The sequence below is a fragment of the Protomyctophum bolini genome (genome assembly GCF_963924005.1).
Source record: "Protomyctophum bolini genome assembly, chromosome: 18".
Classification (NCBI taxonomy): domain Eukaryota; kingdom Metazoa; phylum Chordata; class Actinopteri; order Myctophiformes; family Myctophidae; genus Protomyctophum; species Protomyctophum bolini.
In genome coordinates, this window is record NC_137879.1 from 22,755,847 (window position 1) to 22,778,546 (window position 22,700).

A 22,700-nucleotide genomic window follows, 5' to 3' on the forward strand; every position below is an offset into this window, starting at 1 on the left:
CCACAGTGCAGTGAAAGCAAAGGCACCGTGGAACAACAGAAACTGACTTGATGGCCTCAATGTCCAATACAAAATACCCATGCAGGCATGCACACTACAATGACATTATTTTGTTCCGATGTCAGGTAAATGTCCTTGCATGCCAATTCTATTCCACTGATTTTAAAGGTAACAAAAATGTTCAGTTGACATTCATCCGCGTTGGAAGCCACATATTCCAAATAGGGTAAAAACAAGATCCACTGAAAAGAGAATAAGGTTAACAAAAGTCATGAATGCAACCACAAACTCAATGGCCCAGATACAGCAGCTTGGTGGACACTCATCAGGGCGAGGATTGCCTCTGAAGGTAAAAACGGGCGACGCAATAGCTGTGAATACATACAGAATTACAGAGATTATCAGAAATGTAAACACAAAACGGTCCTGATTAAAGGGTAAACGGTTCCTCAATTTTTTGAGAATGTTAACAACTATGATCATCAGGATGATGGGGAGAGGGATAACATATGCCAAAATGCACGCGATTAGACCTGGCATCCCATGATACCCAGTTAGTGATATGAAAATGATACAGCTTACAAAGGCTTCCATAACCTTCCAGAATCCAGGCAAAGCAGCCAGATAGGTCCCCTTTTTCTTTTTGCAGATTTTATCCCACAGCACCTCAACAAGGTAGGCCACGCCACACAGGAAAGCGAATGCGGTCTCCACCCAGGCATAGAAGCATGAGATGCAGAGGTAGAAGTTGGCGTAAATGATGGCGGCGGACAAGGTCATTAGGCTGGAGGTCATAGCCATGCCAGTGGTGAAGTCCGACCAGTCCATGCAAAACATGCTGAAGGGGATATTGAGCTTGAACATTTCAACAATGGTAATGATGAGGGTCACGGTGGGACAGAAGGCCCAGGTGAACATAGCATAAATCCAGTAGCTGAAGCTGCTCGTAAATCTCAAGGCGCTCAGAACGAATATAACCACACTGAAGATGATCTGAAGCATGTGCAGGGTCCCTCTGACAGATATCAGGGAGGTTGGAGTAAACACTGCCTGAAACAGAGTCTGTTTGATAGTGTCCAGACATGATCCCATCTTCTTTTAAGTTGAGTGAGTGCCTCACCTTTGTTGTAGCTTCCCCAGGTGGCGGATAAGAGCTGGGTGGAATGGTGCGCCTTCAGGGTCTATATGCTCAGTCTTATACTGCCTCAATCTCCCTTTTGCTTTAAGTGAATTAGTGTCACATGTTTTGGTGAAAAACAAAACAAAAAACAATAGTCTATTCACTTGACAACATGTCACACAGTCACACACTGTGCACGAGAAGCGAGCTAGCAGATATATCTCCTCCAGTCAGTTGTATACAAATTCACCAACTCAGAGAAGCAACAATACCAATGAAGACTGAAAAAGCTCATGGAACACATTATATTGCCTTTCCAGTTCTAAGTTTGGTAGAAGGTTTTGCCTTGTGAGAAATTGGCTTCCCAAGTCAGAAGTTAAAGGGTAAGACCACTTTTGTAGATGTTTGGGTTGTCCTTGCCATCATGTAACTCCAAATGTGGACAAGAAATCCCAAACAAATTGCTCCAGTGATTAGTTTATTTTATTTCGCACAATAAAAACAGTACAAAAAGGTAACATCAATAAAAGAGAAGTGTGTGCAGGTGAGAAAAGAAACCCAGGGAGGGCTTATATGTGGTTCTCACCAAAGTTAATATACAATTTAACAAATAGTGAGACAAAGTAATCAAACATAGGTATGGAAAATAACAAAAATTCCGCTGCCATTCTGAGCCCATATGGCATGGGTGAGCAGTGATGGAAAGTAACTTTATGCAAGTATGCAACACGTTGCAATGCAATGTGACTGTGTTGTGAGTTTATAGATCTGCTATTTTCAAAAGTACTTTGTCTTTTACTTTTGATCCAAGTATATTTTGATGCCAATACTTTCGAGTAAACTTTTACTTGTAACAGAGAGTACATGACCCATTGCAACTGCTGAGCCACGTATAGCAAATTCTGTAGACTCCTTCAACTTGATGAGCAGGGGGAAAAGACATACAGTACTGTACGTGTCACACACAGGTTATAAGGCCAAATAAATCATGGCCTACTTGACAAAATGTTGACTTACGCCTTGGTTTAGTGGCCGGAAGAGTGGGCACCTGAGAAGTCTGGGCACCTCAATGTTTAATTAGCTTTTTCCAAAATGTAAAACATTAAAGAATAAATGTATGATTTATTTTGCCTATATATTACAGTAGGTAGACAGGAAGGGGGAGAGAGAGATGGGGGGAGGAGGAGGAGGAGGACACACAGCATAGGTCGGATCTGGATTCGAACCCGCAACACTCTGTAAAGCTGGCTTACCAGCCAAGGTGCCTGGAACACTGAGCCACAGCCAGACCTAAATGTATCATTTTGAAAATAATGTAAAGTATACATGATTTGAACATGCTTGAACTGTTGTGATGGAAAATAGCCATAGAGGCTATGGCACACATAAACAATAAGTTGAAGGGTAAAGTTAGATCTGATAACGATCGATGTACCATGCATGTTCAAATTATGTATATGCCTACTTTACATTTCACATTTAGGTGCCCAGACTTCTCAGGTGCCCACTCTCCCTGTATCCCTTGGTTTGACACATCCTGGTTTATACATTTATTTTATTTTGTATTAACATTCACAGTTCACACTGTGGTGATGTTGAAGTGAGGGACTTGAACTTGAGTACAGTTGCTGTCATTATCAGTGGCCTGTTGTGTAGGCCACTAGCCGCTAGAGGGAAGCCGACTTCAATTTGTTTCCATTTGCAGCTGGTTTCTGCACGGAAATGTGTATGTGTGGCACACACACACTACAACGTTACCAAAAATAGATCTCTTATGATTTCTCTCGGTTGTTGCTGGCCAGTCTTTGTTGTTTTCAAATGTCAGCAAGCTTCTCGAACTGACAAAGGAAACATACATGTGTGCATTTTCGTCAGCGCAAACGTGCTGTCATGGCTCTCATCGTATTCTTCGCAGCATTTGTTTCCAGGGACGGTAAATAAGAATGCACAAACAGGAACTTGCTGTCAAACTGCTGCCACTGGGGCTCCGTCTTATGAGCAGTTTTAGAACTTCCGGTCTGAGAGCTAGCAGATTTAAGACATCCGGTTGCTTTCAGAATAAAATAAGGTTATTTAATTCGTTAATTAAATAATTTTTACATTACATTATTAGTATTATTATTACATTACAGTTATTGTAAAGACACACATTATGTTTCTGTGTAAAAATAAGTAATTAAATAACATAAAAAAGTTATCTAAATGGATAAATGCTATTCACTGGAGTGCATGGACTTTATAAAGTGGACACTGGACAAAAGACGGCTCCGCGAGGCAACTATCTGGACATACCCACGCGTCCGGGGAGATGTCCTCTACCACCCCACAGTCTCCGCTAAGCGGGAGAGGTGTAAAATTCAGAGCAGCAGAGCTTCTACTGGGGTCAATGCAAAAAAAATTACCGTTTCCGGACCCAGACTGGACACTGGACAAAAGACGGCTCCGCGAAGCAACTATCTGGACATACCCACGCGTCCGGGGAGATGTCCTCTACCACCCCACAGTCTCCGCTAAGCGGGAGAGGTGTAAAATTCAGAGCAGCAGAGCTTCTATTGGGGTCAACACTCAAAAAAGTGCCGTTTCCAGACACAGAATGGACACTGGACAAAGAGGCCTCCGCGAGGCAACTATCTGGACACACCCACGCGTTCAGGGAGATGTCCTGTACCACACCCCAGTCTCCGCTAAGCGGGAGAGGTGTAAAATTCACAGCAGCAGACCTTCTATTGGGGTCAACACTCAAAAAAGTGCCGTTTCCAGACCCAGAATGGACACTGGACAAAGAGGCCTCCGCGAGGCAACTATCTGGACATACCCACGCAGAGGCACAGAGACAGGATTTTGCAATAGTATATGCAGGTTTGCAAATAATGAAAATAATTGTTGGCTAAATGCAACTCTACAATCTATACTGCATCTACAAGTAGTACAAGATAAATTGAAACCATTGACACCTACTTCGATGGTTCAGTTGTCATCTATGCCGGGGAATTTAGCAGCTCTCATTCAAGCGTTTTTTCAAAATCCAGGTCACACATTTGATTGCAAAACAATCTGTGGTGTCACTCAACAACTAGTGAATAGCATCCCAGACTTGGCTTTAGGAATGCACAATGACCCATTAGATTTTATACACAAACTAGTAGTTTGGTTGAGTATGTGTGGTGTCCACACAGTTGTTCAAGCAAAACATACAGACATCTGTACATTCTGTGCCTGGACAGTTGAAAGCAATTCTTCTATTACTAATATTTTTGCATTACCGCTGCCACAGAAAAGAGAGTCCCTCAATTCTCTTTTCGAACACTCAATCATGGAAGGTGTAAGTCCAGACAAATGTACAACATGTGGTTTAAAAACAAATATTGTAGGGATTTGGAAACTTTAAAATGAGCGTTTTATTTCTGATTGTGATGACCATTATTTTGAAGAGTGATTTTTTCTTCTTGACATCTTGACATCTCCCTGAACGCGTGGGTGTGTCCAGATAGTTGCCTCGCGGAGGCCTCTTTGTCCAGTGTCCATTCTGTGTCTGGAAACGGCACTTTTTTGAGTGTTGACCCCAATAGAAGCTCTGCTGCTCTGAATTTTACACCTCTCCCGCTTAGCGGAGACTGTGGGGTGGTAGAGGACATCTCCCCGGACGCGTGGGTATGTCCAGATAGTTGCCTCGCGGAGCCGTCTTTTGTCCAGTGTCCAGTCTGGGTCCGGAAACGGTAATTTTTTTTGCATTGACCCCAGTAGAAGCTCTGCTGCTCTGAATTTTACACCTCTCCCGCTTAGCGGAGACTGTGGGGTGGTAGAGGACATCTCCCCGGACGCGTGGGTATGTCCAGATAGTTGCCTCGCGGAGCCGTCTTTTGTCCAGTGTCCAGTCTGGGTCCGGAAACGGTAATTTTTTTTGCATTGACCCCATTAGAAGCTCTGCTGCTGTGAATTTTACACCTCTCCCGCTTAGCGGAGACTGGGGTGTGGTACAGGACATCTCCCTGAACGCGTGGGTGTGTCCAGATAGTTGCCTCGCGGAGGCCTCTTTGTCCAGTGTCCATTCTGTGTCTGGAAACGGCACTTTTTTGAGTGTTGACCCCAATAGAAGCTCTGCTGCTCTGAATTTTACACCTCTCCCGCTTAGCGGAGACTGTGGGGTGGTAGAGGACATCTCCCCGGACGCGTGGGTATGTCCAGATAGTTGCCTCGCGGAGCCGTCTTTTGTCCAGTGTCCAGTCTGGGTCCGGAAACGGTAATTTTTTTTGCATTGACCCCAGTAGAAGCTCTGCTGCTCTGAATTTTACACCTCTCCCGCTTAGCGGAGACTGTGGGGTGGTAGAGGACATCTCCCCGGACGCGTGGGTATGTCCAGATAGTTGCCTCGCGGAGCCGTCTTTTGTCCAGTGTCCAGTCTGGGTCCGGAAACGGTACATTTTTTTGCATTGACCCCATTAGAAGCTCTGCTGCTGTGAATTTTACACCTCTCCCGCTTAGCGGAGACTGGGGTGTGGTACAGGACATCTCCCTGAACGCGTGGGTGTGTCCAGATAGTTGCCTCGCGGAGGCCTCTTTGTCCAGTGTCCATTCTGTGTCTGGAAACGGCACTTTTTTGAGTGTTGACCCCAATAGAAGCTCTGCTGCTCTGAATTTTACACCTCTCCCGCTTAGCGGAGACTGTGGGGTGGTAGAGGACATCTCCCCGGACGCGTGGGTATGTCCAGATAGTTGCCTCGCGGAGCCGTCTTTTGTCCAGTGTCCAGTCTGGGTCCGGAAACGGTAATTTTTTTTGCATTGACCCCAGTAGAAGCTCTGCTGCTCTGAATTTTACACCTCTCCCGCTTAGCGGAGACTGTGGGGTGGTAGAGGACATCTCCCCGGACGCGTGGGTATGTCCAGATAGTTGCCTCGCGGAGCCGTCTTTTGTCCAGTGTCCACTTTATAAAGTCCATGCACTCCAGTGATGAGCATTTATGCATTTAGATGACTTTATTATTACTATTATTATTATTTAATTACTTATTTTTACACAGAAACATAATGTGTGTCTTCTAGCATCATATAGCATCATTTAAATGCTTAATTTGTAGTTTTAATGTGCAAATGAAACTTTTTTTTCATACTCTAGAGGGTACTCTTATTTTGAAGAGATCGTCCACCGGAAGTCTTAAATCTGTTCATTAGATCTGCTCACTAGACGCTGCCTGCCACGGCTCTCACTGATCAACAACAACACAAACTGAAGAATCTCGATTCTCTTGTATTCTTGGATGCAACTCTGGCAACTCTGGCGGAAGCTGTTGCTTTGTTAGAAATATATCTGGTGGTAATGATCATTTCATTCTCCTGGGCTATTTATTTTATATTCGTCTCGAAGCCTGTGTTGGGGAAGAACTAGCCTTTAAGCTAACCAATGACTGGGACTATAAGACCATTCAGACAGCTTCTGTCTTCACGGAGGAGGACGTGAGGGGCAGCCCAGGGATGGATTTTTCAAAGTTCCTGGACGATGATTTCGACGTGAAGGACTGGGTGAATGGAGCCTTCAAAGTGGTGCAGAAGGATGCACCGGGCACAGGGAAGGCGGATACACACGCAGCCACGCTGGTCATGAAACTGCAGCTTTTCATTCAGGAAGTTAATAATGCCATTGAGGGTAAGTTGGTGTTCATGCTCCAAGTCCAACCTAGTGTCAACCTCCCTCTGTTCAGCCTATACATTAATGCTGTCAATAAAATTCTGGCAAGAACAGAGTACACATTAACATTCTCAATTCCTCATTAATTGTGATATTTATTTGCCTTTCCAAGCCAAGATAAATGTATAGCTCTGGTCCATAGCATAATATGCTATAATGCCCTTTGCTGCAAAGACATAATGTTACCAGAAACAGAAAGAGCTAGTCCAAAATTACCATTACAGGTACAGCTCAGCAGTTTGGTTCCATTTGTAGTTATGGGGTTTTGAGAACCACCTAGTCGAATCGTCCTAGTCTTAATGTGCCATAGTGTAAGTAAATCAGTGTCATACTAAAAAAAACCTGGAGACTGACATTCAGTAATTGGGTCTTATGCTCAAAATAACAACATTATGATGTTATGTAAAAACAAAATCTAAAATTTGCCACGGACAAGGACAAGTCTTGCCATGCACAGACACATTTGTCCGTGTACAGACATTGATGACCCCAAGACAGAATGGCACATACTTTTCTTGCCTGTAACACCAATGAACAAATGCCTTTTTCTCTGAAGAGAGTAGTAACCAGGCCCTTCAGAATATGCCCAGAGTGCTGCGCGATGTGGAGGCTTTGAAACAGGAGGCCTCCTTCCTCAAGGAGCAGATGGTCCTAGTCAAGGAGGACATCAGAAAGTTCGAGCAAGACACGGTGCAGTCCATGCAGGTACGCAATTGTTATTACTAAGTTCTATCTATCTATCTATCTATCTATCTATCTATCTATCTATCTATCTATCTATCTATCTATCTATCTATCCTAAATATATTTTTTATCCCACGATTTTGTAACCCATTTTTCACCCCTGTGCCAATCATCTACTGTGATCCTGGGCTCTACACACCCTCCGCCAACCTGGGGAGAGCAACGGACTTAACTCATGCTCGCTTCATGCCTGAGTGTCCAAGTTGCTCCTTTACACCTGACAGGGGGGAGTTTCCCTGGTTGGACGTCACGTAGCGCGTGGGAGGAACACATTATTCCAACCAGTTCCTTTCCCCTCCATCAGGCGCCCCGGCTGGCCAGGGGGAGGCAGTTTAGAGACCAGGATTACTGCATGTTTTTGTGAGGGTATCTACCCTAGGGGACACGGGGAGAACATGCAAACTCCACACAGAAAGGCCCTTTCGCCAACCCCGCCTTCGGGTATGGGCACTGATGACGCAGAGGTGGAAACAGCGCCAGCACCCACAGTGCCCCGAGCAGAAATCGAACACAGGACCTTCTAGCTGTGAGGCGACAGCACTACCAACTGTGCCACCGTGCCTATCTATCTATCTATCTATCTATCTATCTATCTATCTATCTATCTATCTATCTATCTATCTATCTATCTATCTATCTATCTAATTCAAATGAGATTTATTGGCATGAGAAAACATACGTTTACATTGCCAAAGCAAAAGTGGAACAAAACAATGTACTTTATGTAAATGGAATAAATAAAATAAAATAATAAATGTTGCGTTACATTGCAACTTAGACTATCTTACGAAACTAAAAATGCAGCATTTTCTGTCAAAAATAGTTATACATCCATATAGGAAAGGCATCCATCCACATATCCATTGTGTTTGCATCATCCTGTCATTGTAAAAGTGTTAAATTAACATCATGTGATAAAGCAAATAAGCAATCTCCCAACGCTCATCACATTCACACTCTGCACTTCCAGCTCTGTAAGGTCCCATTGTTTTCAATTCACATAACAATGGTCAAAACAGATGCCCAACCTCATAGTAACAGCACCATGGCGTGGACCTCATCAGAACTGCAAAAAGCCATTTTGCAAGGCAGTGGTGCCAGAGTTATACTATTATAATGTATGGCTGTATCTTCACTTATAACCGCACACACTTCCTGCACCGCGTGTGCACCGCATGCAAGCCAAACCTTGCAACCTTGCATGTGAAAGGGCCATCCAGATTTCCATCAGTAAACTTCACTGAACTGGTATCACTGCATTGAGTGCACAAGTTTGATGTAGAAAACAGATGGTATCAAGACGTAAAAAGGTGGTCAGGTTTTGAACTTTTTAAGTATTTAAAATAGTTAATTTATGGAATCCTCTTCTCTTCTTAGCGGACAGACATCCTAGTCTCACTTCTGTGACTTCCTTTACATGTCTATGTGAGTGTAGGCCTAGGACATCAGTATGCACATTAATCCATTAAAACCGTGAAAGCATCTGTGTAATTTATTTTAGCATTGGCTATTCAAAAATAGATATACAAGCTCACAGTGCGTCACTTTGTGCCGTGCTGCGAGCTTGTACATTTGCTATTTTTGAACATTTTAGAAAAGTCTTGAAGTGTCAGAACTACTTATTCAATTTGTCGGCCTTAGGTCTTAATGGGTTAAACACAGCATTAGTGCAAGGCAGAACAGTATCCAAAATGATACTTTATAATTATGAATGGTGCACCTGTTTTGCAAGTTTTGTCCAAGTTCACATCACATCAAACAATATAAACCTGATCGGTGTAGTTGATGATCATAATCATACTTTAAAAATCTTTATATATTATGTCTGTGTGGTTTGTATCCAACAGGTCTTGGTGGAGATCGATCAGGTGAAATCCCGAATGCAGGATGCCTCCGAGGCACTGCAGGAGGCTGACAAATGGACCACGCTCAGTGCAGACATCGAGGAGACCTTCAAAACTCAGGTGACGAAGGAAATTAAGATAATTCTTGCGAAACGTTTATAATGGAAATGATTTAGCATTGATTTCTAGATCATATGACTGTAGAGGAAACGTGTGACTTTATATACATTTGCCTAGAATAGAACCTCACTATACTATAAAAATGTTTTAGAACGTTAACCGTGAATCTGCTCACACTTTGCACTAGGACTTTGCGGTGATCTCGTCGAAGCTGACTAGTATGCAGAACAGCCTGGCCATGCTGGTGGACACACCAGACTACTCGGAGAAGTGTGTCCACTTGGAGGCTCTGAAGAACAGGTTAGAAGCCATGGCCAGTCCCCAGATAGTGTCAACCTTCAACTCCATGTCTATGGGTAAGAACCACAAGTGGAACACGCTTTTCTGCCCCTAACGCACAGAACCCACGGGACGCACAAGCGTAAGAGCGCGAACGCTGCTGCATGAAGGTAGCCGTTCTCACTGACCATTCACAGACATTCCGATCTGGGTGGAAAAAACTGGCATGTCTGCACCAGTGCACCCGTGTTCTCATACATTGTATGTGCCATTTCAGAATCCGAATATCTGTATTGACATTGTGTGAAAAAATGAAATTGAGTAGCAATCGGGCTCAGTGCTTATAAACATTGATTGATTGATTGATTGATTAATTAATGAATTAATAATAAAACGACATAAAATACTCTATAAGAAAACATACATTAAAACATATCAAAAAGGAGAGCTCAGAGCTGCAGCGTCTGTGCGCACCGCCATCTTGGATCTACAATATATAATGTATATGGTATCTTTGAGGGGAAAACAGACTGGTTTGACTGTGATCATTGTTGAGACACGTTATTTGCTGGGTTCTGTGCATAAGTGGCTGTAATATGTGGCTATTTTGCTCTTACAGGATATCATGCTCGGTGTTTCCCATCCCAAGTATGACTTGAGAGCAAAATGATCACACTGTGAATATGGTCAATTTAACATTCACATTTTTATGCAGGGAATATTTAGACTAAACTATGTTTCCTGTTCTCTTGCAGACCAAGCAAAGCTATTTGTTAAAGTCTTCACAGAGATAGACAGAATGCCCCAGCTCCTTGCCTACTATTACAAGTGTCACAAGGTATGGAAGAGACTTCAATCAATACATCAATTAAACATATTACATATATAATATTTATTCGTCAGTTCAACATAATGTACATATGTCATTAACATCAGAAACAGTCACCTTAAGATTAGTTTGATACTAAATGTCTGCCCTTTCTGTGTAAGGGAGACTGTACAAATGTACAAGTGTAACTCTACATGTTTGTCTGTAACCTGAGACGTTCAGTATGGAAGATGACTAGAAGGTGTGCACTCTATACATTAGCATTATATAGTGTGCCTGCCTTCACTTAGCCGACCATGATCTTCCTCAGATCTTCACACAATGTGTACTAGAAAGACATTTCTATGTGCAGTGTGACATAGTGCTGCACATTTAATCGAAAAAAGATCACGATCTAGATTCAAACACTTATGCAATTTCATTTTGTGAAGAATCGTGAACTTGTGCAGCACTAGTTGGCTGTCCAATTCATTTTAGTTACTACAAGAGAGTCAAGCACTTTGATGTTGTCTGTTTAAGCCGCAGTAGTTAGATCCAGGTAATGTTCAAAAAATTGTGAGGATCGTGAACTCAATTCTTGTGGAGGAAAATCGATATTCACATTTGAGCAAGAATCATGCAGCACTGTGACATCCTGATCACCACACCTGTGACCAATCAGCCACATTGCATATAAAAATGTCTTTCATTGTGTGAAGGTCTGAGGAAGAGCCTAGTAGGTTTGGAACGTGCATGTCTTTTGGCTGTTTCTCAGCTTCAGGTGCATTTCAGCACTTTAAAAAAATATATACTTAAATGTGTGGAGCATTATAATGTGTAGGCCTTCTATTTATCTTTCATATGACTGTGTGTGTGTGTGTGTGTGTGTGTGTGTGTGTGTGTGTGTCCAGGGTCAGTTGGTGAGTTTGTGGCAGGACCTCACTCAGAGTGAGCTCAGTGTGAACCAGCAGCTCTCTGAGTTCTACGACACCTTGCTTTCCACTTGGCACTCTCAGCTGCAGTGGAGCAGTCAGGTACTGGGCCTGTGTGTCTTGTGATGGTGACATGAATCAATTACAAATACAACAATATGACCAATACTTCCATGATGAGCATGTGATGTGGTGTTTTCAGTTTTGTAGCCAATTATGCCTACCATTATTCAAGTGCCAATGCAGAAAATGGCAAATCTATGGTTAGTTAATTAAGAATCAAGAGGAGTGTTTTGTCACTCACTCATACATCATGTCATGTACTGCAATACTGCAATTTTCATACTGGATTGAATTTAAAAGAACAAGACAAACCATGTCATACCGTACTCTGTTCATCTTCTCTATTGCATGCCTATTTCTCTGCACACCAAAAGTATTTCTCATGCCTACATGCTCTTGCTCTCCGATAACCCTCGTCAGGTGTTCAAGAATCCGTATGAGGTGGTGACAGTTCTGCTGATCCAGACTTTGGGCGCCACAGTGCCCTCCATCCCTGTGTGTCTGGGTACGGCCATGGAGCACGCTGCCCAGGAAGAGCGCCTCGACACGCTGCTGGAGCTCTACCACACTACTGCTACCTTCGGACACGGCCTGGAGGCTGCCATGCTGCCACACCTGGGTCTGTCCACTGTCATATGATAATAGCCAAATGGACCATACTGTAGATAAGCAGCTAACCCTGTGTATGCCCATATACTGTAGGAAGGTGCAAGACCTACATATAATAAGCACAATTCAATACAAACCTAACATACATGACATATGCGGGACATAAGTGTCATGTGGATTACAGATGAAAGGGTGCAGGGATAATATTAACTAAAGTATTGTCTTTGTGGGGGCTTTGCATAAGCAAACAGTTTTTTTATGTAAAATAGAAGAATAGAACGCTAGTTACTGAAGGCCGAAGAATGACCGATAGATTTAGCTGTCAGTTATTCCTGGGCATAGAGCCATTGCAGAGATTTATTTTAAATGAAACCGGTCATTTTGGATGTGTGCAGGCATATTTTCCGACATACCAAGAGTCCGACAGTCGATAGTCCGACACCCTAACCAAACACTAACCTAACCGCACACAGATGCCACAGGTGATTTGTAACCGGCAACGCATGTCGGGAGCGATGGTGTTGTCAGACTGTCTGATTTTTGGAATTACGTCTGCACCCCTTTTGGATCACCCCTCTATTTGATCCTTGTCTTTCTAATTTTTTTCTTTTAGAAAATGCTAGATTTTATGTTTACCTGGTATCCTAGTTACTTTGTAGCACGTACTTAACCATGTGCCCAACCTCAAGTGCCCACCACTACAGAATTTGTTGACTGGGTTCCCCCAGAACTCATTTTGTGGGCTTGAAGATCAATTTCTGACAAATGTTCGCCCCAGAATACATAGGAATGCTAGGGTTCATGTTTATGTTATGTCATCATCTCAACTATACTTGACCATCATCTTCATGCCACTTAACTCTTCAAATGAGCATCTGCTAAATGCCTATTTTTGCAAATAATAATTATTATTCCTCATCCTTCTGCACTGTCCAGGTGAAAACAACTTGCTGAAGGTGAACGAGCTTGTCAATGCTCTGTACGACCCCTACAAACCCTATCAGCTTCAGTATGGAGACCTGGAGGAAACACACCTCCTCATTCAGATCAGTGCTGTACCTCTGGTTAGACACCACACACACACACACACACACACACACACACACACACACACACACACACAATAACAAAAATGCACATACAGTATGCATGTGCATTTTTATGTCCTACAAATTATTCATTACATTGACACACACACACACACACACACACACACACGCTGTGTGTGTGTGTGTGTGTGTGTGTACACTCAGTCACGCATGTGTTACATGTTTGCATACTGTATACACACACCTACACATTTTTACCACACATGTTTACACAAATCTAATGGGTCTTGTTAAAACCTTCTCTCTCTCTCTCGTCTCATCCAGGAGCATGGAGAGGTGATAGATTGCGTAGAGGAGTTGAGCCACTCTGTAGGCAAGTTGTTTGGCCTGGCGAGCGCTGCTGTGGAACGCTGTGTCAAGCTGACTGATGGACTGGCTGTGTGTGGCCTCCTTAAGGCTCTCAAAGCCCTCTTCACAAAGTAAACAAAACGCTTCATTCACAGTCATTGGTCATGGTCAAGTGTAGTTGGATAATAATGTCCTGACAAGCTGTTGGGGAACATTATTCATGATCAGCACAGAGGAAGGATATCAGAATGAGGGGTTTCATTCCAAATATATTATTGACTGGAGTTATTCTTATATTCTAAAGCAATAAGCCACAAGAGGAGTTCACTGTAGACTTTAGAACAAAGAGTCATAGTGAAGCTCAACATGGAGAGGAGTGGTTCTGACAGTCTTAACATTTCTGAAATCACACCATCTTTTCTAAAATGGTTACCAAATATGGCAACATTAAAATCATAGACATAGTTATAACAAATAAATAGACAGAAATAAAAAAATAGTACCTGCGACAGCCTTGAAGGAAGCCAAGGAAGTTACTGTGCAGATACATGGAAGGTATCGAACGGTTCGCGTCACAGTATCTGACTTGTTTTAAAGTGATATAACAAAGTCATGCAATTGTTATAAAACCTTACACAATACACATACTCTGGACAAAAAGGAGCTCTCCTCTTACCTTGCCATAGGAAAGACGAAATTGCGACCGCTAATGCATCCATGGAACGTTACAGTGAAGATTGTGAACAAGACATTGTGATAGTGGCGCAGTTATACTGATACATGCGGTCAAGTTGTGTGTTTATGGAGTATTTTACAATGGAATTAAATCAGAATAAAGGCTGTATTAAGATAATTACTTCACTTTTCTTTTTCAGAAGGTTGCAATTAAGTCAGTGATTCTTTTTATATTAATATTTTATAGTGAATTATAATTTCATGCCAGCAGTCATTTTTGAGAACCACTCCTATACGCAGCTTTGTGTGTCTCTGGGTCCCTGGCTGGCTGGCTAGCTGTGTCCGAGCACAAAAATAGCGGTTGGTTTTCACCTCTAAGTTGTGCAGCCTAACACACACACACACACACACACTAACTGTATATGCGATGATTTCGGGTGTGACAGTACAGGGACAGTACATCCCCTGGGGACCCCCACACGGTAACGCTCGCCAGATTTTTTCAGTACAGGTGCCAATGATGTTTTAATTAAATGTTTTGAGCAAAACTCCTCATTTTCAGTTTGCATGAGCAATTGCACAGTATGTACTGCATCATGTCACAGCTTTGGTTGACTAGCATGAGTTGCATCCAGTCTGAGTGTTTGCTGTGTTTTCAGGTATGTGTCAGACTTCTCTACAACGCTGCAGTCTATCAGGAAGAAGTGTAAACTGGAAGAAACTCCAAATTCCTCTGTTTTCCAGGAGGACTGGACGGCTTTCCAGAACTCTGTCAGGTGGGCGTAAGAGGTGGTTCCGAGATGGTTCCAGGATTCTGTTGTTGAAAACCCATGTCACCATTTTGTCCGCTAATAATAATGAATAAAACAGCTTGTGGATATTTTTGTAGACTTATCAACTTACAATTGAAACCCACCAAAAAGAAAACCTTGTGCGACTGTTCCTCGCCAAATCAGGCCACAGTGGGACGTATCGTCAATGTACTTCATTGGGAATGCACGCGGGGTGGGGGAAAAAAGTTCTGCGTCCGCATCCGTGCGTGGCCGGTTATTCATTAACATGTGAGCAACCAAAATAAATGGTGTCCACGCCCTGTGAGTTTCAAGCATTAGATAACTAACGGCTGTTTCTCTGATAGTATTTCTGGGTATCGGTTATGAACAGTAAGTTCACAAAGGTCATTCATGACTTATAGTTATACTTAGTTGCACACAACTTGTGAGCCTATAGCTATTTTCTGTCGCATTGCAAGGGGTTGGCCTTGTAATCTTGTAGATCTACTATTTTGTGTGCACAACTCTGTATAAATCAGCCTTTAGAATGTTTTGTATGATGCAGTAATTGATTACAACATGAAAATGTCTAAGTAACATTTTTCACATTGTCCTTGACAGGATCATTGCCACTTGTGGAGAGTTACTGAGACAGTGTGGAGCCTTTGAGCAGCAGCTGTCAAACAAGTACGAGAAATGATTCCGCCCTCATTGTCTATGTCCGCCGTCAGATGGAATATCATTTGCCCTTTACAAACCCATTGACATCTCTCAAAGTGATAAAACCTAACTAATGACACCAAAGTACATTCTCAGATTTAAGTTACTATATTTACCCTCCAAATATAATTCAACATCCTTCCCATAGGATACTGGGAACAGCAGGCAAATACCTATCGGATTCATACAGCCCTCGGAGCCTGGCTGGCATCCAGGAAGCCAGCTCCACAGAGCGGAAGAATGCCATTAAGAACCCTTGGCAGGAGTACAACTACCTTCAGAGAGGAAACATGGCTGAATACAACAGCTTGATGGAGGTGCTCTACTCCTTAAAGGTATGGAGTCACAATATGTTAAGCGTTTATCCAAAACAACATAATGTAATTAATGGAGCCACCCAAAAGTATTCATCCAAAACTTGACAGATACACAGGAGATGATTGCTGCATGGCATCATACTTAAGCACTTTAGACGTTAATGGTTACAGTAGTGAGTCATCTGAGCGCCTTTGCTTGCAAAATGTTTAACCCATTTTGGGCGGGAACCCCTTTTGGTGTTGGCAGTATGTTATGCTTTAGCTATTGAAAAATAGCAGATCTACAAGCTCATAGCGCGCCACCGAGTGGCACACTACGAGCTTGTAGGTCTGCTAAAAATCGAAGAACAACTGACAGAAACATAGCTTTTTCAGAAAACTGTCAGGATGTAGAAGACATTTTTAGAAAGACGGGATGGATCCACCTGTTGTACACCCATCAAGGACAGGTTGTATCATCCATGTATTCATCCATCTGCCGATTAGCAGTTCATTGTCACCTCTCTGCCATCATAATTTGGGTCCAATTTGAAAGAAATATCATTATAGGGGTTCAGTAACAACATAGCTACTGACACTTTTGTTATCAGTGTATTCTGGGATGTCATAACGACATGGTGATTGCGTGTATTTGCACACTGTAGTGTACATACCTTCTCAAACACATGACATGATACTGTAATGACACTGTATTTTGTTTCTGTATAGTGCAGGCTAGTGTATGGAAGTGTATACTGTTTGCATACTAACTTTTGTCGATGCATAGGGCAGGATATTGTATTTTGGTACCAAAACTTTTGTACTTTTAATCAAGTTAACATTGGAAGGCCTTTTACTTAACTGGATTTCTATGTGGTATCACTACTTTTATTTACCGGTATGTAAAAACGTGCAGTACTTCTTCCACCACTGGAGGGAGGACCTATGCATCGACAAATGTTAGTATGCTAACAGTATACACTTCCATACACTAGCTTTTATGCACTTTATGCTGTTATGCAATTTCCCCTCTGGGATTAATAAAGTATATCTCATCTCATTTCATCTCTCGAGAAGAGCCATATGAACTGATGACTTGTTTTGTTTCCTTAGGAGAAGGGTACAGGTAACTCCAGCCTGCTGGCTGAGCCCAGGGCAGCCCTGACGAGACTCAACCAACAGGCCAACCAGCTGGCCTTTGACTCCGTCTTCCTGCAGATCAAGCACCAGCTCTGCCTTGTTTCCAAGATGGAGGTGAGAGGCAGCTTGTATCAAGTTATCAAACTGAGATCTGAGTACATAGACAACAGCATTTGATGTGTGTGTGTCTGTGTTTGTATGTCTGCGGGTGTTTATTTGAGTGTGGTGTCTAATTTAATCTTCTGTTGTCTTGACCATGTGCCAGAGTCAAGAGGCAGGTGGTTTTGGAGAGGGCTACACAGAAGACCTGCCTACCTTCAGCCTGTCACCACAGGAGTACATCACAAATGTAAGTACTTCATGCATTTTAAATTAGGCCATACAATGACTAATGATGCTCATCAAAAATGATCTGAACCCAAAGAATAAATAACATTACCTAATATGTTTACCCAGCAGTCACAAACATACGTTTTCATTTTGTGCATTCGGAGTCATCTGTTTGCTTGGCCCCCATAAGAGCTGCTTGCAGTGTTGTCGAGTACCGTGCCCTGGCTCCTTGCCATGTTCTCAAGAACACTTGGGTCCACAGCCATACATCCGTCAAGGATGAAGTCGGTCGGTTGAACGCCTTTCGAGATATGTGAAGGACAGTCACACACACGCAGTCACAGACTCTGTGAATTTATAGACTAGTGCAGGCCCATACCCGTGTGCTGGTTTTGGAGCAGCACACTTTTTACATCATGATTGTGCAGTAATTGCATTGCATCATCTGTGTTTCCGCCATTTCACATAATTTATGGGCGACACCTGGCAACATCCGCCATTCTCAGGTGACAAATTTGCATGGATTTTCAACTTTATGTTGCATTTAATTGTGGTGGTCTTTGGTTCAGGGGAACCCCTGAACTTGAAACATGACATTGAACTTCCTTAGGGCATCAGCAATACACACGCCAAGTTGAAGAATGTTTTGCAAAGGAGAAACACACAATCACACTCAATATAAGATACATTTTATTTATGTGTATTTTCCTGATAAACAACTAAACTGATTTGTTTACGTAAAATGTATGCATGTGAGTACTCACACAAGATAACTAATTTAAACCCTAATTTATAACCTACCAGAGGGGATTGCGAGCAAAAAACAATTAACGAAGTCAAAAGGTTTGTTGATTTCTGTCATATGAGTCGAATGAACGTGATACTGTAACAGCTCCCTCCCAGACAGCGGATGTATCGAGCTACCTCCAGCATGTGTCTGTCTTCTCATCCTCAAATAGGACAGTACATAATGTCTTGTCTGTCTTCTCATCCTCAGATATGACGGTACATAATATCTTCTCTGTCTTCTCCTCCTCAGATAGGACAGTACATAATGTCTCTGCCGCTCCACTTGGAGCCCTTTGTGACTCAAGAGGACCCAGCACTGGAGTTGGCCCTGCACGCTGGGAAGCTGCCCTTCCCTCCCGAACAAGGTGACGAGCTGTCAGCCCTGACTCTTTTCTCAGTCTGTCTCCCCGCATGCTGCCATCTGGGGCTTCCAGACAGATGGATTCCTAGTGTTAATTACAGTCCTTTTTTTTCTTCTTTTTTTGTCTGTGTGCTTTCTTTTTTTCCCTCAGTGATTATTTTATTTACTCTACCATTGCTTCGTCGTCCACATTTCTCCCTCTCTCCCTTCCTCTTGTTTTGCCTTCCGCAACATCAATCAGTCCTTGTTTACGTCCTCACGTTGTTGACACTTGGTGCCTGGGACAGTACATCCTCCCGACCTGTGTCACGCTTTGACGCCACAGTTTGACATCACCGCTCTCCTCCTTCGCTCTCAGGTGACGACCTTCCGGAGCTGGACAACACAGCTGATTATTGGCTGGGCTCCATCGCGCGGGCAACCATGCAGACGTACTGCGATGCCATCCTACTCATCCCCCAGCTCGGTTCACACTCCACCAAACAGCTGGCCACCGATATAGGTAACTAGAAGCCTCCTCTCACTGCAGACGTGACATTTATTGACACATTTCACCGACTCACTGCCATGCAGAACAGCAGCACCTGTACTTACAGATCAACATTGAGGCATCTATGAGTAGTTGCGAGGTAATGACGTGTCTTCATCTTTGAAGACTTTCCCTTGTTAAGTCGTGTAGTTGAGATAGAATCCAAAAGGGAAGCACGCACACCCTTGAAAAAGTTGACAGGTTCTGAACAACGGGTGTTGTGTAGTTGGACATAATATAACAAGGCTTTGTTCACTGAGGATATGTCCCAGGTGCATCCATGCGATGTTTTTTGTTATAGTTCTTCTATTTATAGTGACTCATAGGAATAGACTATGTGACAACCAGGTATAGTCTGGTGATCACCGGAGAGACGGGTGACAGCCGGAATGTAGACGGCAACCGGGTGAGCAGCCTGTGTCCTCCGTGAGGAGGAAGCCCAACAACCCTCGTGAGGCCTTTAGGAGGGGCCATGCAAGCAGCAAGCGGAACCGCAGTACCATGACCCTGCGGAACCATTGCCCACCACTCCTGAATGAACTGTCTGGTGCTGGGACTCTGGTGCAACGCACAGGTCCTCACTCTGGTGAGAGCAGGAGTGGACCTGGTGAGCCGTAGAAGGGGCCCGGACAGGAGACAACCCACAGAGATTAGTCCCTCCATGTGCCAGAAGTGTACCTCCCAGCCCTGGCAGAGTAGTTCTGGAGTAGTTCCAACGGATTGTGTGCCCCTGGTTTTTCCCTAATGGGACTGATTGAGGGTAGCTACTGGGACGTAAGTCGGGACTTGATCACTCCCGGCTGGGTCGCCTGAGTGAGGGGTATGATGTTGCGAGACCCGAAACCCCGTTGACCTCAGGATACATCACTGAGGATACATCCCAGGTGCATCCATGCGATGTTTTTTGTTATTATGGATCATTCCATACATTCACATGATGCCATAATGACTGGATGACCATTTACAGATTAATGAAGAACCAAACTAATACATGTGGAAAAATACACCTAAACAGGACACTGCCGAGTGTTCCATCTAAAATATAGTGTGGTTCAGAGGTGTTTGTCAGTTGTAGTGTCCTGGGAAACAATGTTTAGTAATGACAGTTCCTAATGTAGATACATGGGAAGTCATATATGAGTCATAATTTAACCTAATGTCCCTGTTCTGGGGGAAATATTCAGAGAAAATAGCAGCTCTACAAGCTTAATGCATCATGTTGCAACGTGTTGTGAGCTTGTAGATCAGTTATTACTGATTATTTTCAGTAGTACGGTCCCCTGAGGGATCCTGGTCAACACATTATATAGGATTTAAGTGGTTATGGACGCAGAGTTGTCCACTCCACTTAAGTGGAGTGGACCGTAGTCTGAAAACCCACCTCTTCAGACGCCATCTTAGCCCGTAGAACTTGCCCCAGCCTCGATACAGGCGTATGCAAAGGCTCAACATATAATTTAGATAGAATTCTAGCATGCAACATGTAGCACTCTATAGTGTTTACTCATAGCTTTTTATGCCTTTTTATTGATAGGGAACAGTAGACAGACAGGAAAGGGGGAGAGAGATGGGGAGTGACACACGGCAAAGGCTGTAGGGCTCGGGATGATGACTATTTTTATGTATTTGATGTATTACCATGTGTTGTTCTTGCTTGCTGTAAATCGCTCTGGATTAAGAGTGTCTGCTAAATGCCTAAATTGTGATGTACTGTATGTTGCTGTTGCCTGAATATGGACACGAAGGTGAGAGTAGAGAGGGATGCAGAGCAGAGAAGACCTGGGATGAGAGATTCCATTCCATGTGACTAATGGGGGACCAATGTTGCTCCAGCAGCATCCCGACCCTCTGAACGGTCTCCGATCTGTACATAATAACCCTCTCACTGCTCCACAGACTACCTGAGCAACGTGATGGACGCGCTGGGCCTGCAGCCGTCCCGCTCCCTGCAGCACATCCTCGCCTTGCTGAGAGCCAAGCCGGAGGACTACAGGCAGACCGCCAAACTGCTGCCCCGCCGGCTGGCCTCCAGCATCGCCGCCCTCCGCGGCCTCGACCACTGACGGAGACTGGGGAGGCGCTGGGGACAACAGGGTCATTAGGTCAGGTGCAGCGGTTTGACGGTCCCTGATTTTACTGGGAGAGCCTTTCCAGTTAGCTCAGGTTAATGTTTCTGGGATGAGGTCAGAGTACTGTGTATGTATTTTGGTGTTCATGCCATGAAAACATAATAAGCCTTGTGGTAATAATAGAACGAATGAAGGCTAGACCTCCACTGTTGACAACGCCTGGATGTCCATTCACAAAGGAGAGCGTGTCTTGATCGAATCTGCATCTTGTTTTTGAGTCATTTAAAACCTGAGAAGTCGCCCGTGCTTAAGACAATTTAAGAAAATGTCTGGGAATGTAGTTGGATTTCATTCCACTTCTCCATTTCAAGTCATTCAGGCACCATGAATTGGGTTTGTCTGTCATTTTCTTTGGATGGCATACCGTTATCTTCAAATGCACAGTAAAATCCTCCCTGTTTCATTTAACTCAAGAGTATAACAATGGACCAAGGCTTAAATTAACACTGCATATGATGTCCAAATGGTGTTTGGGTTGTGTGTTATATATTCAAAAATTAGTCAAAGTTGATAATAAATTGTCAGATGTCTTTCTCTGTGTTGATGTTTAAGGTTCCATGTGTTAACCTATAAAACGTGTAACTGAAAGATACTATACATAATTCTGTGCCATTGTCTTATTTTCTATTCTTCTGTTTATTTACTAGAAGAAATCAATGTTTGCATTTGCTATAATCATTCTAACCTAATAAATCTGTTTGTCTCCAAAACACCTGGGTGATGTTTTTCATGACTTGGATTTGTAGATTTCCACTCTGAATGAATGAAAGTGATATGCTTAATGAATAATAATAATAATAATTTGTCGGACGTTTGGAAAATGCATTATTTTTAAGCTATATCAAGCACTTGGAAATGTGTAGCACAAGGAGATCCAAGATTCACATCCTATTGTGAAGAGAGAGCCTGCCTGGGAGGGAGAATGGTACAGCATCACATGCTGCTACCTGCTCTGCTCAAAACATGGGCCAGTCTATGGGGCCAGTGTTTGGCTGTGACGTCAGCCGTCACCGCCCTGCCTGCCCTGCCTGCTGCCTGCAGTATCTGTGTGACTACAGATGATGGAGACCGGAGCGGAGGAGAAGCGGCCTTGCGATGATGAATCAACGCTGGAGGCTGGAGGGAGAAATCAACCGTGACGGAACGGGACAGCTGCCACAACTTGCTTTATGGGGATACCGAAACGTACATGTTTTCCGAACGATGAGTTACTTTTAACCCGGATCCGAGGAGCGGGCGTGCTCGGCTGCATCTACTAATCTGCGGGCTCCTCCGTTCACTGGAAACGCGATTTATGGATCAATCAGAATATGGTGTTTTTGCCACAGCCATGCTCCCACCGCGGTTAAACGCACTTTG

General features: G+C 43.4%; 2 protein-coding genes across 3 annotated transcripts; one reads left to right on the forward strand and one right to left on the reverse strand.

The window, feature by feature from the left end:
- Positions 1 to 192: 192 nt before the first annotated feature.
- Positions 193 to 1,092, reverse strand: LOC308333587 (myeloid-associated differentiation marker-like protein 2; the record flags this gene model as incomplete). The annotated part of the gene is made up of 1 exon (XM_080790046.1): positions 193 to 1,092. One exon carries the CDS (start codon positions 1,090 to 1,092, stop codon positions 193 to 195), a length of 900 nt encoding a protein of 299 aa, XP_080646172.1.
- A 5,228-nt stretch (positions 1,093 to 6,320) lies between these two features.
- cog7 (component of oligomeric golgi complex 7) lies at positions 6,321 to 22,058 on the forward strand. Of its 2 annotated transcripts, XR_013965756.1 has the most exons (18): positions 6,321 to 6,761; positions 7,360 to 7,508; positions 9,395 to 9,511; positions 9,699 to 9,867; positions 10,546 to 10,628; positions 11,510 to 11,632; positions 12,014 to 12,212; positions 13,139 to 13,266; positions 13,576 to 13,730; positions 14,934 to 15,050; positions 15,669 to 15,734; positions 15,916 to 16,102; positions 17,177 to 17,317; positions 17,469 to 17,552; positions 18,573 to 18,687; positions 19,042 to 19,185; positions 21,109 to 21,406; positions 21,448 to 22,058. XR_013965756.1 is itself a non-coding variant. In XM_080788971.1 (17 exons), the coding sequence occupies exons 1-17, from the start codon at positions 6,590 to 6,592 to the stop codon at positions 21,273 to 21,275; spliced, it is 2,316 nt and encodes a 771-aa protein (XP_080645097.1). In that variant the 5' UTR covers positions 6,321 to 6,589; the 3' UTR covers positions 21,276 to 22,058. The 2 variants fall into 2 exon arrangements, 1 of the variants encoding a protein (XP_080645097.1); XM_080788971.1 differs by having other exon boundaries at positions 21,109 to 22,058.
- The last annotated feature ends 642 nt before the right edge of the window (positions 22,059 to 22,700 follow it).